Source organism: Bombina bombina, chromosome 7, assembly GCF_027579735.1.
Source record: "Bombina bombina isolate aBomBom1 chromosome 7, aBomBom1.pri, whole genome shotgun sequence".
Classification (NCBI taxonomy): Eukaryota; Metazoa; Chordata; class Amphibia; order Anura; family Bombinatoridae; genus Bombina; species Bombina bombina.
In genome coordinates, this window is record NC_069505.1 from 516,013,511 (window position 1) to 516,029,218 (window position 15,708).

The 15,708-nt window shown below is 37.1% G+C and overlaps 1 protein-coding gene across 1 annotated transcript in view; it reads left to right on the top strand.

Moving 5' to 3' along the window:
• LOC128636483 (cytochrome P450 2F2-like) overlaps nt 1–15,708 on the top strand; it is a 142,171-nt gene that overhangs the window by 13,257 nt on the left and 113,206 nt on the right. The window contains exon 3 of the mRNA XM_053689494.1: nt 2,246–2,408. Coding sequence (XP_053545469.1) covers nt 2,246–2,408 — 163 coding nt within the window. The remainder of the gene's footprint in view (nt 1–2,245; nt 2,409–15,708) is intronic.

The window sequence follows — 15,708 nt, forward strand, 5'->3', positions numbered from 1 at the left end:
TAGATGTTAGAAAGAAAAGCAGAAGATAAATATGTAAGAGACAAAGAAGGGAAAGGAGAGATAGAGAAGAAAGAGATGTAAGAGTGAGAGATGGAGAGGGGTATTTGAGTGAGAAAAAGTGAGAGGGAAGAGGGGGATATTAACAAGTAATATTAACAAGTGAAATACCAAGATAGGCATGTGAGAAAGAAAGGAGGGGGAAATGTGAAAGAAAAAAGAGAAAGTATGAGAATGAAGAGAGAGAGATGTAAAAAAGAAAGTGTGGAGTTTAAGAAAGAGAGGGGAAGAGGAGGACAGGAGCGATGTAGGGGATGGGTTTGTAAGAGAGAAAAGGGGGATAAAGTGATTTGGAAAAGTTCAGAGAGAAAGGAGGGAGAGGGGGATAAAAGAGTGAAATGAGAATTAAAAAGGGTATCAAGGAGAAGAAAGAGAAGGGTGGGGAGTGAGTTAAAATGGAGGGATTGAGTCTGAGAGATAAAAGAAGGAGAAAGTTACATGATATAGTAGATATGAGGGAGAGGATGATGTGAAATATGGGAGATACAAATGGACATTAACAAAAAAAGAAGGGAGAGGGGATGTGAGAAAGATGAGAAGAGGTGATTTGAAGAACAGGGGAAAAATGGAAGATGTGAGTGGGAAATCCAGGGATTTGGATAAATGTGAGATAATGTGGAACGTGAGAAAGGATAGAGATCCTGATGATATAAAGCTTTCCACTCAGATGAGATGATATAAAATGATCCTCCAACAATGTGAGATCCCTCACGAGATTCTAAATAGGCAGATTTTGCTTTACACCTTTAAGTGGCATTTCCTACATTTCTTTATGTGAAGGAGAGACAAGCCCAGTGCAATATAGCATAGCATTACTTTAGAGGTCTGCTGCATTTACACTTTGTTTTTTTGTATTTTATATTACTTTTCAGAGTTCAGATTACATTTTATTACATTTAAACCTTGCACTTTATATTTTATATTTTAATGCATAAAGATTCTGTATACAGCAGTAAATTTAGGGTTGTAGTTTTATGAATTCCTATTATGCTTTGACAGTTTCTGTGTAACTTTAACATAATAGGTTCATACTGTACATATGTATGTCTATCTTTTACAAATTACATTGAACTTTGTATTTCTTCTATTTAAAATAAAACCAACAGCTTCAGTTTCCCAGAGAGCTTCATTACATTCTATGGGCTTGATAAGCAAATATTCTCTAGTTTGGAGAGAAATTATGGTGCAGACTTTACAATTTCACTGAATTCTATTAGAAAAAGAGCAGAAACTGGAAGTCCCAGAGGGATGAGAGATGCCTTCCATAGAAAGTAATGAGGCTCTCTGGAATACATAATTGCACAGGGGAGAGTGAAGTTTGTATATCTTACTTTCCTGTCAGTTAAATAAGTGTATTATAATTTTTTTAGCAAACTTCACCTGCATACAGCTTGTGTAAAATGTTTAAGGCATATCATGAGAATTGTGACAGAGCTTTAGACATGCCCTGAGAACTCCTCTGTTCAGCCCAGGGAGCTGCTCTGCCCTTCCCACTTTCTGGAGCTGTCAGTTTTAATTTTACAATAAAGCAAATACAAAGTGCCATGTAATTTGTAAAAGATACACATTCTTATATACAAGTTAGGATCCTAATTTGTTAAAGCAACACAGAAACTTTCAAAAATAAAATCAACATTTGTAAAATCACTGCTGCATCTAAAGCATTAAAATACAAAAGAAAAAGTGCAATGCTTAAATGTAAAAACACTGAAGTGTAAAGTAATATAAAATGCAAATCAAAAAATGTAAGTGTAACAAAACTCCCATGTCATGTTGTGCTATAAATCACTGGGCTTGTCTCTCTTTCACATACAGAAATGCAGAGAACACCCTTTAGAGAAGTATAGCAAGTTTTGTTTGTCTTGTGAGAGATCTTGCAGGGCTGGAGGATCATTTAAAATCATCTCATCTGAGTGGAGAAATGTATGTGGCTTCCAGGTTTTCTTTTAGCATACAGCCATCTGTGAAGTCTGCATTATAATGTATCTCCAAGCAGGAGAATCTTTTATCATTAGGCCCCAAGAGAGAAAACCAGAAAGGAGGCCTTAGAAAATTAAGGAGTCAGGAAGTGGGTTTGAGAGAGAAATTGGGAACACGGATATGTGGGTGATAGAAATGAAAACAAAAAAATTGAATAAAATGCAAAGTAAAATCAAAATGGGGATTGTTTACTGTCTTCTTTATCCAGCTAAGTGAAATATATGGCCCAGTTTTTACCATCTACCTTGGACCCAGTCCCAGTGTTGTTCTCTATGGTTATAAAGTGGTCAAGGAAGCTCTTGTTGAGCAAGGAGACATTTTCAGTGGAAGAGGAGACGTTCCAGTGCTTCATGACTTCACTAAAGGGAATGGTAAGAGACTATTTCTTAATAAACAGTACTCAGCCATCTCTATATGCTAGTTCTCTCCTCATTAAAAGATGGTTTGACATAAAATATATAGACAGAGTAAGTGTTGTCACCTCACTATAAATCTACTATACTCTTCTGGTGGTGACTGCACACAATATGAATTGGTTTCCTCAAATTGTGCCCTAAATCCTATAAGAGCAGAGTGCCTCATAAGGCTTTATATAGGTTTTTCATATATACAAATTCTGATTCATGACAAAAACATAGTTATCACAAATCTTTTAAATGCATTTATGATGTGATTACAGCTTTTAGACATTGCTTGCAGACAATTCAACAACAAACAGGAGTTAAAGCCATGTGAAACCAATTTTCTAACAGCTTTTTAGAAGATTTTTGGACTTTACTTAATTAAACAGCCTTGACCTCTTGTAAACTCACTTTAAGGGGTTGGCACAGCTTTTTTTTTTATATGTTAAACGTTTTACTGTTGTTCACACTGTAAACACCATAAACACCATTACTTTTTAGTTTAATAGAAAGGAACACATATAGCTTAAACCCTATATTTTCAAAATTAAACTTTCATGGTTCAGATAGAGCATGCAATTTTAAGAGATGCTTCAATTCACATCTATTATCAAAGTGAATCTTGTCATTGGTTCACGGGAAACAGCAGTTAACAAGCAAGAACGGTGCTCCTTAACTCGTACGCCTCCTCTGAGGGGACAGACAGCAATCCGTCCAATCGTATACGATTGTGCGGATTGACACCCCCTGCTAGTGGCTGATTGGCTGCAAATCTGCAAGGGGAGGCATTGCACGAGCAGTTCACCAGAACTGCTTGTGCAATGTTAAATGCCGACAGCATATGCTGTCGGCATTCAGCAATGTCGCGCGGACATGATCCGCTACAGTATGTCCGGCAAATTATAAATTGACCCCCCAGTATTGCACTGTTGCTCTAGATCAGGCTTTACATATATATTTAAATGGGCAGTCTACTTGAAAATGTTTATTGTTTAAAAAGATAATCCCTTTATTCCCTAGTTTTGCATAACCAACATGGTTATATTAATTATATTATATTTTATCTCTGTGATTACCTTGTATCTAAGCCTCTGTAAATTAACCCCTTATATCAGTGCTATTTACAAACTTGCATTTTAGCCAATCAGTGCTAACTCCTGCAGAACTCCACTGGAGTGAGCACAATGTTATATATATGCCACACATGAACTAGCACTGTCTAACTGTGATAATGTGAAAAACTGTAAAATTGCAATGAGATTAGAGGTGGCCTTCAAGGACTTAGAAATCAGTCCATGAGTCTAGGTTTAGCTTTCAACAAAGGATACCAACAAACTGTCCCCTTAACCCTTCTGAATGAGTTAAACACATGGTAATATATAAGCAATCGTGCAACACATTAGAGGATGTTCCTGTATACTATAAAAGTCAGGCACAGAATGTTTATTTGTGATTGTAAACTTAATTTTTGTCTGTCATGAATTTATATTCATGGTTAAAGGGACATAAAACTCAGTTTTTTTCTTTTATGATTCAGATAGAGCATACAATTTCAAACAATTGCTACTATAATCCAATTTGCTTCGACCTTTTAGTATCCAATGTTGAAAAGCATACCTAGGTAGGCTCAATAGCTAGCTGGTGATTTGTGGCTGTACATTTATGCTTCTTATCATTGTGTTCAACTAGTTTATATTTTACTTTCTTGAAGATTTTTTATTTATTTGGTCATTTTTACTCATTCATTCCAGCCCCAGTTTATCAAGGTCTGTCGGACCTGATCCGACAGTACGGATCAGGTCCGACAGACCTCGCTGAATACGGCGAGCAATACACTCGCCGTATTCAGCATTGCACCAGCAGCTCACAAGAGCTGCTGGTGCAACGCCGCCCCCTGCAGACTCGTGGCCAATAGGCCGCCAGCAGGGGAGTGTCAATCAACCCGATCATACTCAATCATCTTGATTTCTGGCGATGTCTGTCCGCCTGCTCAGAGCAGGCGGACAGGTTATGGAGCAGCGGTCTTTGTGACCTCTGCTGTCTCTGGCGAGCCTGCACGGTCGCCAGAAACACGGGGCATCAAGCTCCATTCGGAGCTTGATAAATATGCCCCATTGTATAATCTGTGTTTTATACTGGTTGAGAAAAGGTAGGAGTGAAAATAGATGCATTAGAAAACAAACAGATAAGCATAGATCTAGAGAAACAGGTAAACGAGGGGTTAAGAAGTGAGAGAAAATAATCCGGGCAGGAATTGATTAAAGCAGCACACATGGGACCATGATATAGATGATGTCATGACACCTTGGAAGAGACTGTAGTTAATGGTGTACAAACAAGCTCTGTTTCGAGAGGTGTGTATGAGTCTCGCTTGCTCTTTTACACCTTGACAGTTTACAGGTTAGCGTGGTTCCCAGCATTCTAGCGGCATTCTCTTGGAAGCGGTAAAATTGTTCAGTACGCTAGCTGTTGGTAGCCTCTTGTCCTTGTTTTCTTTATCTAAATCCTGTGGCAACTATTAAATGGACATAATACCCATATGCTAAATGACTTGAAAGTGATGCAGGAAAACTGTAAAAAGTTGACAAGAAAATATCACCTGAAAAGCTCTGTGTAAGACAGGAAAATATTTTACCTCAAAATTTCTTCACCTCACAATAGTAAGTGTTCTGTGAACAGTTATTCTTTAGCTACTGTCCAGCTGTAGGTTGGAAAAAAAAATAACGAATTAGCTTCTTTGGTACTGATGTCACTTTGCTTTACTATGATCTAATGAAATTTCACTGACATCTTAAAAGATTTCATAGTAAACTTCCTTAAACTGAGTAGGGTAATAATCTTACTGTGTCTGCTCATGCCAGATGCACGCTCCCTTGCAAGTCCCAGGACTAGCATACTGATTGGTTACTGAGAAATGTTTTAACTAAACTATCTTCCCTTTTTAAATCAATATGTTGATGTGATATTTTCTAGTCAGCTTTTTACAGTTAACCTGCATCATTCTAAAGTGCTTCAACATTTAGGAATCATGTCCCTTTAACTATGGGCCAGGTTAGGAGTGACCCACTAACAGTTACGTGCAAGCAATATCGGGTTTATCATGGATGTTTGCACGCGTCAGAAGTAGAGCTCATGAATGGAGAACTTCCGGTGGGTGGGACGGTCAAGCAGCAAGATCGCACTGCAGTAGCATCCGTAGTATCTCCCGCACCCGATTCCCCCTTGGTGTCTGGGTCTCAAGGCACGCAGGGGGCACTGTTGCAGCTGGTGAAAAGGCTTGAGGGGGAAACTACCAAAGAACCCCTCTACTGGAAGTCCACGAGTGCGGTGCGGTCTGCACAAAAAGAAACAGTAACACCTCTCTCCCTTACCTAAACAACCTGCTACACGCAGCCTCTGCTACCCTGTGAGACACACTGGTTGGAATTAACAACTGCCACACGCCGGAAAATACTTGCGAGCCCACTTCAAAATCCTCGGAGGAAAGTGAAAAGCTTGTGTCCCTGTCTTACCCTTAAGTCTGGAGACATGTAACAGCAACCACAGCCCCATAACGTAAACATGAGGATAAGGATCCGTGAGTACATAGCTACATAAGTTACGGGTTAGGTCTTAAATACCTGATAAAGGGGCTGGTGTTGTATTATTCCATGTGAAGACATCAACAAGGGCTGAAGAAAAAACTTAGTAGGACTTTAACTTAAACCTGGCTGGTAGGAGAAATAACTATTTGGAATACATTATGCTACCAGGGTAAAGTAGAGGCTGTGATATAATAGACAAGATTGAGTAAGGGAGAGTGAAGGAAAAAGGGCCTGGTTAATATTCCCAATATTTGCAACTTGGCATTTTGAAAGCGGATATAAGAGTTTAACAATCATAACTGGAAGTTACATAGGAAAAGAAAGAAAGGAAGGGAAAATAGAGAAAAAGAAGAGGGGGAGGGAAAAAACAAAACAAAACAAAAATAATAGTGTGTTGTTTTCTGCTTTAACAATCATATAGGCTATATAAGTATTGGTCTATAAAAACTCTAGTAAATTGCCTTTTGTAGCCTACAGTTAACTTGATCCGTTTCTGGGCAAAATTGTTATTGTATTGATTATACTCTGAAAAATGTCAATATGGTCAAAATATATTAGAATTGTTTCTTGGGTATAGTAAGACAAATTATAGTTCCTGGGACCTTGCTTGTCACCTAACAAAAAAATCCCTCAAAAAAACAAAACAAATACACCCTCCTCTTCACTACTAGTCCTCAACATGCATCCCCACATAGAAATTTTGAGATTATGGGGTAGATTTATCATAGTGCGAGCGGACATGATACGTTGTAGCGTATCATGTCTGCTGCACATCGATAACAGCATACGCTCTCAGCATTTATCATTGCACCAGCAGGTCTTGTGAACTGCGGGTACAATACCGTCCCCTGCAGATTCACAGCCAATCGGACACTAGCAGGGGGTGTCAATCAGCCCAATCGTATTCGATCGGGTTGATTTCTGTCCGCGGCCTCAGAGTAGATGGACAAGTTATGGAGCAGCGGTCTTTAGACCACTGCTTCATAACTTCTATTTCCAGCGAGCCTGAAGGCTCGCACAGAAACAGGGGTATCCCGTTCCATACGGAGCTTGATAAATCAGCCCCTATATCTTCACCCCCTGACACAATACACATCGACTGTTTTCTTTTTGTTTATTGACTTCTTTTTTCTCACATAATTTCTTTAAACACTTTAATGGATAAATATATAACACAACCAAAAAAACAGATCTCCAGCGATGGGTTCTAGGAATAAAGAGAAAAAAAAAATACCCCATAGCATACATCTTCAATATAAGGTGGACATTTAAAATATCATTCTGTATGTATATAAGATAGAGTCTAATTCTATGTCCAGTCATACTAATTCAACTTTAAACGGTACTAAAGTGTAAAATATTAAAAATGAACATTTTATTTAAGACAATTATTATCATACAAAACTTAAAAGCAATTAAGAGGTACTACAATGAAGTAAAAAATAACGATTGTCTGGAAATTAGACAATTCTGGTCTAAACTCGAATTTTGGTTAAGCAAAACAAACAGAAAATTAAATTTGGAGAATGTAAAAATGATATTATTAAACAAATATTTATAGAACAATATGATACTCCATTGTATAAGGAATTTAAAGTACAGATTTTTTTTTTAATGGCTTATAATTATACAACCCCCCTGAACCTTCTCAAAATCAATTATTATACCCCTTCAGGAATATGGATATTATTATTATTATTATTATTAATCTCAATATTTCGGATGTAATAATATAAAGACATGTTTCTGTTTGCTAGTCCCTTATGTTACGATGTATAAGTGATCATCAGAAGATTTTTATTTGCTGTACATTTTAATTCTTGCTTGCGTTTTTTCTTTTTATGTCGGAAAATATGACATATACATTTACTTTGTATTTACATAACTGATGTAAGATATGTCTCAATAAAATATATAAAAAAAGAAGTAGAGCTCGTATTACAATTTGAAAGAAAATACGAACGCATGAGCGCAATCACAATTTACGCTAGAATTATTACCGCTGCCTCAGAGCTCTGGTTAACTGTTTCCCAAAACAAAAAAGTCTCACAAAGCACATCAAAAACACATTTAATAGTAGTTACAGTGATTTTTTTCTAAATCTGTATTTATATTCCAAAAGTATAAATACATAGCCACTCAGTTGGGCTTACCTATTCACCTTGCATGGTGTTTTACCATTCCAAAGGGAAAAAAACAAAAGCAAAAAAACAAAAGAAAATAAACAGCCTCTCATTTGGGCTTACATTTCACCTCGCAGGGTGTTTTTGTAGTTCCATACATAATTAACAGAAAACCCTATACATAATAGCAATATAAGTTACTTTCTTTAAACATTGCTTGGAATGATATACACCTACCAATATTCCATCCTTTTGGTACTTTTAACCCATATCAAAATAAATTAAATGCCACAAAAAACAAAAAGGAAAGGGAAAAAACAAACAAAAAAAACAAACCCTGAGGCTATTCCTACTCACCAGATATCTCAGCTCAGGCTACCACTGTATTCCTGAAAGGGTGCCAGAACTGTTCCAGGAGTATACTTGGGAGTGAATGTATAACCTTTCCCCATTTAATCAAATACTCTGTAATTGCATGCTCATTGAGATCTTGTATATTGAATTGATCAATAATCTCTTGTTTTATCAGAAAGTTCTTCCATTCTGCAAAATTAAGTTTTTTACTGTTCTTCCAGTTTTTGAAAATTATGCTCCTAGCCGCTAATACTGAGATATTAATGAATTTCCAATCTCTCCCCATATCCTTAGTCTTAGATAGAAAGAATACTTGTTCTAGCTCAATATTACTGGGTCTCTTTAATGTCTTATGTAGCCAATATTCAATTTTAAACCAAAACTGTCTAGTAATGGGGCATTCCCAGATCATATGTATCAAATTAGCTGCATATTTGCTACACTTTGGGCATTTACTAAACTGTCTATTGCCCCATTCTGCACCCTTCTTAGGGGTATAATAGACTTTATATAATAATTTCAAGTGTGCCTCTCTCCAAGTCTCAGATACTGTCGTTTTAGCTACTTGTGAGATTGAGTCCCTAACCCTTTCAGCAGGCTCATCCACCCCTATGATATGGGGGCTCCATTTATTAGTTAAGTTATCCAGATTGTTTTGACCATCATGAGCTAAGGTTAATTTATACCACGGCGAGATTGAATATACTCCCTGTACAATCATTTTTAATCATGGTTCAATCTTTTCCCAGCCCCAATTCCAACCATTTTCCCTAATGAGTTGGTTTGCATAATGCCTTACCTGAAGATAGGCATAGAAATCTTTATTATGTATTGAAAAATCATTTTTCACTGTTTCAAATGTTTTAACAGTTTTCCTTTCAATATCCAGTATTTGATGTATAAACTTCAGCCCTTTTCTATCCCAATTTTGAAATAAAGATGAGTCGAAGCCCTCTGGGAATGCTAAGTTATTCTGTATTGTCAGATGTTTGGACATGCCAAATTCTACTCCTAAATTTTTACACAGTTTATGCCAGGATGCTATAGTATTAGTCATGGTTTTTATATTTTTAATATTTGCCGGCAGCTTATGCCATGAATTATGTATAAGGTTCAATATATTATGAGGGAGAAACAAGTTTTTTTCAATTTCTGGTAGCGTATAATACGTAACACCCATTATCCACTCCACCACTATTCTACTTAACTTTAACGAATTATAATATTCCAGATTTGGAAGAGCTAATCCTCCCATTTATCTTTGTAAATATAATTTATTCAAAGATATTCTGGGTTTCTTATTATTCCATATAAATTGCCTAATGGCCGTTGACACAGCTCTTATATCTTTCTTCAGTAACGGGATAGGGATATTTTGGATAAGATATAATATTTTTGGAAAAATTATCATTTTAAAGAGGTTAACTCTACCAGTAATTGATATAGGTAATTTAGTCTAAGCTTTTAAATCTTCTTTTATTTTCTTAAGTAAAGGTATGTAATTTAGGCTATACCAAGTATCTTCTCGAGTTGAAATCAAAATTCCTAAGTATCTAATACCCTCTTGGGCGATCTTAAAAAAAATTGACGCTTCCTAAAATATCTCTGGTTTATCTAAATATTCTAAGTTATTAGTATAGAAATCTTGCCACTTTGTTATTAGCATGTTCTTAAGTTCTATATCGTTAATCAGATGACTCGGAAACCGAAATCTTCTCATGGGGGAGTTAATGTTATTCATTTGAATTTCAAGAGTTATCGGAGCATGATCTGATATTGTTATCTCTTTTAACTCTGCTTCCACGTCTAATCCTGTTAGTTTCTCTGAGATCAAAAACATATCTATCCTTGAAAAAGTTTTGTGGGCCTTAGAGGTACATGTATATTCCCTGCCTACCAGATTCCTCTCTCTCCAGATATCCTTTAAATTAAAGGGACACTCAATCAAAATTAAAGATTCATTATTCAGATAAAGCATGCCATTTTACACAACTTTCCAATTTACTTCCATTAACAAAAAGTGCACAGTAGTTTTATATTTAAACTTTTTGATTCACCAGCTCCTAGTGAGCATGTGCAAGAATAAGTTTGTATGCATTTGTGAATGGCTGATGGCTGTCACATGGTACGTGTATGCATTTGTGAATGGCTGATGGCTGTCACAGGGGGAGTGGAAAAAGACATCACTTTTAAAATGGTAAGGAAAAAAATCTACTACTCATTTGAAGTTCAGACTAAGTGCTATTGCATTGTCTTGTTATCTTGCATTTGTTGATTATTCAAATCTACTGTGTTGACTGGTCCTTTAAAGTTTGCTGCAAATTTTTTAAATGGACAGTCTACACCAGAATTTTTATTGTTTTAAAAGATAGATAATCCCTTTATTACCCATTTCCCAGTTTTGCATAACCAACACAGTTATAATAATATACATTTAACCTCTGTGATTATCTTGTATCTAAGCCTCTGCAAACTGCCCCTTTTTTAGTTCTTTTGACAGACTTGCAGTCCAGCCAATCAGTGCCTGCTCCCAGATAACTTCACATGCAAGAGCACAGTGTTATCTATATGAAATACGTGAACTAACACTCTCTAGTGGTGAAAAACTGTTAAAATGCAATCTGAAAGAGGTGGGCTTCAAGGTCTAAGAAATTAGCATATGAACCTCCTAGGTTAAGCTTTCAACTAAGAATACCAAGAGAACAAAGCAAAATTGGTGATAAAAGTAATTTGGAAAATTGTTTAAAATTACATGCTCTATCTGAATCATGAAAGTTTATTTTGGTCTAGACTGTCCCTTTAAGTAAACTAGCCTCCAATTTATCTCTCCTGCTACACCTTCTCTAATTCTATCCAATTCTAATTCTATCCAATTCTATTATAAGAGTCCTTCTGCTTTTTCCAGTAATTGGGAATGAAGATCTAGCCAGAATGTTGGGGTATATTAATTTTGTGCCATATATGTTGCATATGGTAAATCTTTTTCTTTCAACCTCAATTTTTAAAATCATGAATCTTGCTTCTGGATCTAAGTCACAAGATAAAATTGTATATTAAGTAAAATCGCCACCCCTTTCTTTCTCTTTCTACATGGAGTTCCAATTACTTCCCCCACCCATCCAGTTTTCATTTTAGCCAATTCCTCTTCTCTTAAATGTGTCTCCTGAATGAGGGCGACATCAGTCCTCAAACTCTTAAATTGTCTCAAAATAGCTTTCCTCTGTATCGGGGATGTGATGCCGCTCACATTCCAGGAGGTACATCTAATCTGGTTAGTCATCTAAATTCTTGTTTATCCATCTGGCTAAGTAGGAATAGAATAATAAAATTAAAAGAAAAAAAAAGGGACAACCCGACAAATCTCCCCCCTTCCCCAAGAGCTCTACATTCTTTATGCATCTTGTTATTCAGATTCAGTAACTCAACTTCTTAATATGTACGTTCATTATTATATCACCTCCTCTCTCATGAAAACCTCTGCCTCTTTGGGATTTTCTAAGAATCTGATCCCATCAGTACCCTGTATACGTATTCTAGCTGGGTATATTAATGTGGCATTATAACCTTTATTAATCAATTGAGTGCAGACAGGCGACATTAATTTCCTTTTATTAGATACCTCTGCAGAGAAATCTTGAAATATGAGAATCCTTTTTCCTTCTATGATTATGTCTCTCTTCTTCCTAAAATATTGCAGAAGCTTCACCTTATCTTGAAAATTAAGATACCTGGTGATTATTGGCCTGGGTCTATCAGTATTGCTATCTTCCCTAATGTGCCCTATTCTGTGTGCTCTTTCTACTATAAGAGGTATATCTGTAAGAGGTATATCCAGCAATTTAGGTAAAATTTCTGACATAAATAAGTTCAAATCCTTATATTGTGTACTTTCTGGTAATACTATAATCTTAATATTATTTCTGTGTGCACGATTCTCTAAATCATCTACTTTCTGTTGTAGGCTATCATAATTCTTCTTTATGTCAGTGATATTCAATTACTGGTCTGGATTAGATAATAAGATAATTAGATTAGATAATAACACTATCTAATAAAAAAATTTTAAAAAATATTGCACAAAAACATTATAAGGGCTCAAAAATATGAGGTCTCAGGTGTTAGAAAAAGAAAAGCATGCAAAGGGCTTTAACATAGAGATATATACATATACATGTCTAAATATGTATATGTATGTATCTGCGTGTGTATATATATATATATATATATATATATATATGTGTGTGTACATACGTATTTATAAGTGTACTGTATATATGTATTTACAGACATATATATACAGTTGCAAGAAAAAGTATGTGAACCCTTTGGAATGATATGGATTTCTGCACAAATTGATCATAAAATGTGATCTGATCATCATCTAAGTCACAACAATAAACAATCACAGTCTGCTTAAACTAATAACACACAAAGAATTAAATGTTGCCATGTTTTAATTGAACACACCATGTAAACATTCACAGTGCCGGTGGAAAAAGTATGTGAACCCTTGGATTTAATAACTGGTTGAACCTCCTTTGGCAGCAATAACTTCAACCAAACGTTTCCTGTAGTTGCAGATCAGGCTTGCACAACAGTCAGGAGTAATTATTGACCATTCCTCTTTAGAGAACTGTTTCAGTTCAGCAATATTCTTGGTATGTCTGGTGTGAATCGCTTTCTTGAGGTCATGCCACAGCATCTCAATCGGGTTGAGGTCAGGACTCTGACTGGGCCACTTCAGAAGGCGTATTTTCTTCTGTTTAAGCCATTCTGTTGTTGATTTACTTCTATGCTTTGGGTCATTGTCCTGTTGCAACACCCATCTTCTGTTGAGCTTCAGCTGGTAGACAGATGGCCTTAAGTTCTCCTGAAAAATGTCTTGATAAACTTGGGAATTCATTTTTCCTTCGATGATAGCAATCCGTCCAGACCCTGATGCAGCAAAGCAGCCCCAAACCATGATGGCCACACCACCATACTTCACAGTTGGGATGAGGTTTTGATGTTGGTGTGTTGTTCCTCTTTTTCGCCACACATAGTATTGTGTGTTTCTTCCAAACAACTCAATTTTGGTTTCATCTGTCCACAGAATATTTTGCCAGTACTGCTGTGGAACATCCATGTGCTCTTGTGCAAACTGTAAACGTGCAGCAATGTTTTTTTTGGACAGCAGTGGCTTCCTCTGTGGTATTCTCCCATAAAATCCATTCTTGTTTAGTGTTTTACGTATTGTAGATTCGCTAACAGGGATGTTAGCATTTGCTAGTGACTTTTGTAAGTCTTTAGCTGACACTCTAGGATTCTTCTTCACCTCATTGAGCAGTCTGCGCTGTGCTCTTGCAGTCATCTTTACAGGACAGCCACTTCTAGGGAGAGTAGCAGCAGTGCTGAACTTTCTCCATTTATAGACAATTTGTCTTACCATGGACTGATGAACAGCAAGGCTTTTGGAGATACTTTTATAACCCTTTCCAGCTTTATGCAAGTCAACAATTCTTAATCGTAGGTCTTCTGAGAGCTCTTTTGTGCGAGGCATCATTCACATCAGGCAATGCTTCTTGTGAAAAGCAAACCCAGAACTGGTGTGTGTTTTTTATAGGGCAGGGCAGCTGTAACCAACACCTCCAATCTCATCTCATTGATTGGACTCCAGTTGGCTGACATCTCACTCAAATTAGCTCTTGGAGATGTCATTAGTCTAGGGGTTCACATCCTTTTTCCACCTGCACTGTGAATGTTTACATGGTGTGTTCAATAAAAACATGGCAACATTTCATTCTTTGTGTGTTATTAGTTTAAGCAGACTGTGATTGTCTATTGTTGTGACTTAGATGATGATCAGATCACATTTTATGACCAATTTGTGCAGAAATCCATATCATTCCAAAGGGTTTACATACTTTTTCTTGCAACTGTATATCTAAATATAAACATATACATATGCACCCAAAGATAGACACACACACACACACACATATATATATAAACACACATATATATAAAACACGGAAGGGGACTGCACTCCTAGACCAGACCGGGTACACATCCCATGACCCTGTAACATGCTCAGCCCTGGGTGCTCAGTTGCACTCACAAGAAGCTTTTCTGTCACCAGAGTCACAGGCAGTTAACCCCAGACAGGTCTGGGTGCAAGAACCATAGGGGAAATTACAAAACAAATTAATACAACACACAGAGAAAACCCTGCACTCACTAGCAAGCTCACAGCTAAGATTTAAAAGCAAAAATGGAAAGGTTAGTTACTGCATCTGGCTAAATCCAAACAAACTGGGAACAAGGGAAGGTTGCACAGGCTTATGTAATCACCCCAGTAATATACAAAACACGGAAGGGGACCGCACTCCTAGACCAGACCGGGTACACATCCCATAACCCTGCAACATGCTCAGCCCTTTTAAATCTTAGCTGTGAGCTTGCTAGTGAGTGTAGGGTTTTCTCTGTGTGTTGAATTAATTTGTTTTGTAATTTCCCCTATGGTTCTTGCACCCAGACCTGTCTGGGGTTAACTGCCTGTGACTCTGTTGACAGCAAAGCTTCTTGTGAGTGCAACTGAGCCCCCAGGGCTGAGCATGTTGCAGGGTTATGGGATGTGTACCCGGTCTGGTCTAGGAGTGCAGTCCCTTTCCATGTTTTGTATATTACTGGAGTGATTACATAAGCCTGTGCACCCTTCCCTTGTTCCCAGTTTGTTTGGATTTGAGAGCTTGCATTGTGTGGCTGTTTTAGGGTCCCAGGTATTGGAAAGGACCTTGACGTGGTACCTGGGCTTGTCCCATTTGGCCAGATGCGGTAACTAACCTTTCCATTTTTACTTTTAAATCTTAGCTGTGAGCTTGCTAGTGAGTGCAGGGTTTTCTCTGTGTAATATATATATATATATATATATATATATATACTGTTCAAAAGAAATTCGCTGGAAGTTGCGCTCTCCCTGAGCGTCCTCTCAGTCTCCAGTACCCGGCACTATGGAGAGTGGGCGGGGGACACACCCCCTGTAGAAATCCTCTTCATTGGCTGCAGCTCCAAACGTATCTGCCGCACACGCTTCCAAACAAATGCAGAGAGCCAAAGTGGAAGTTGCGCTCGATGAACTCAAGGATATACAAAAGTCAAGAACATCCAGGCAGGAGGTTTAAATAAAAACAATATTTATTAGAAAAAATATTAAAAGTGAAAACAAGGACC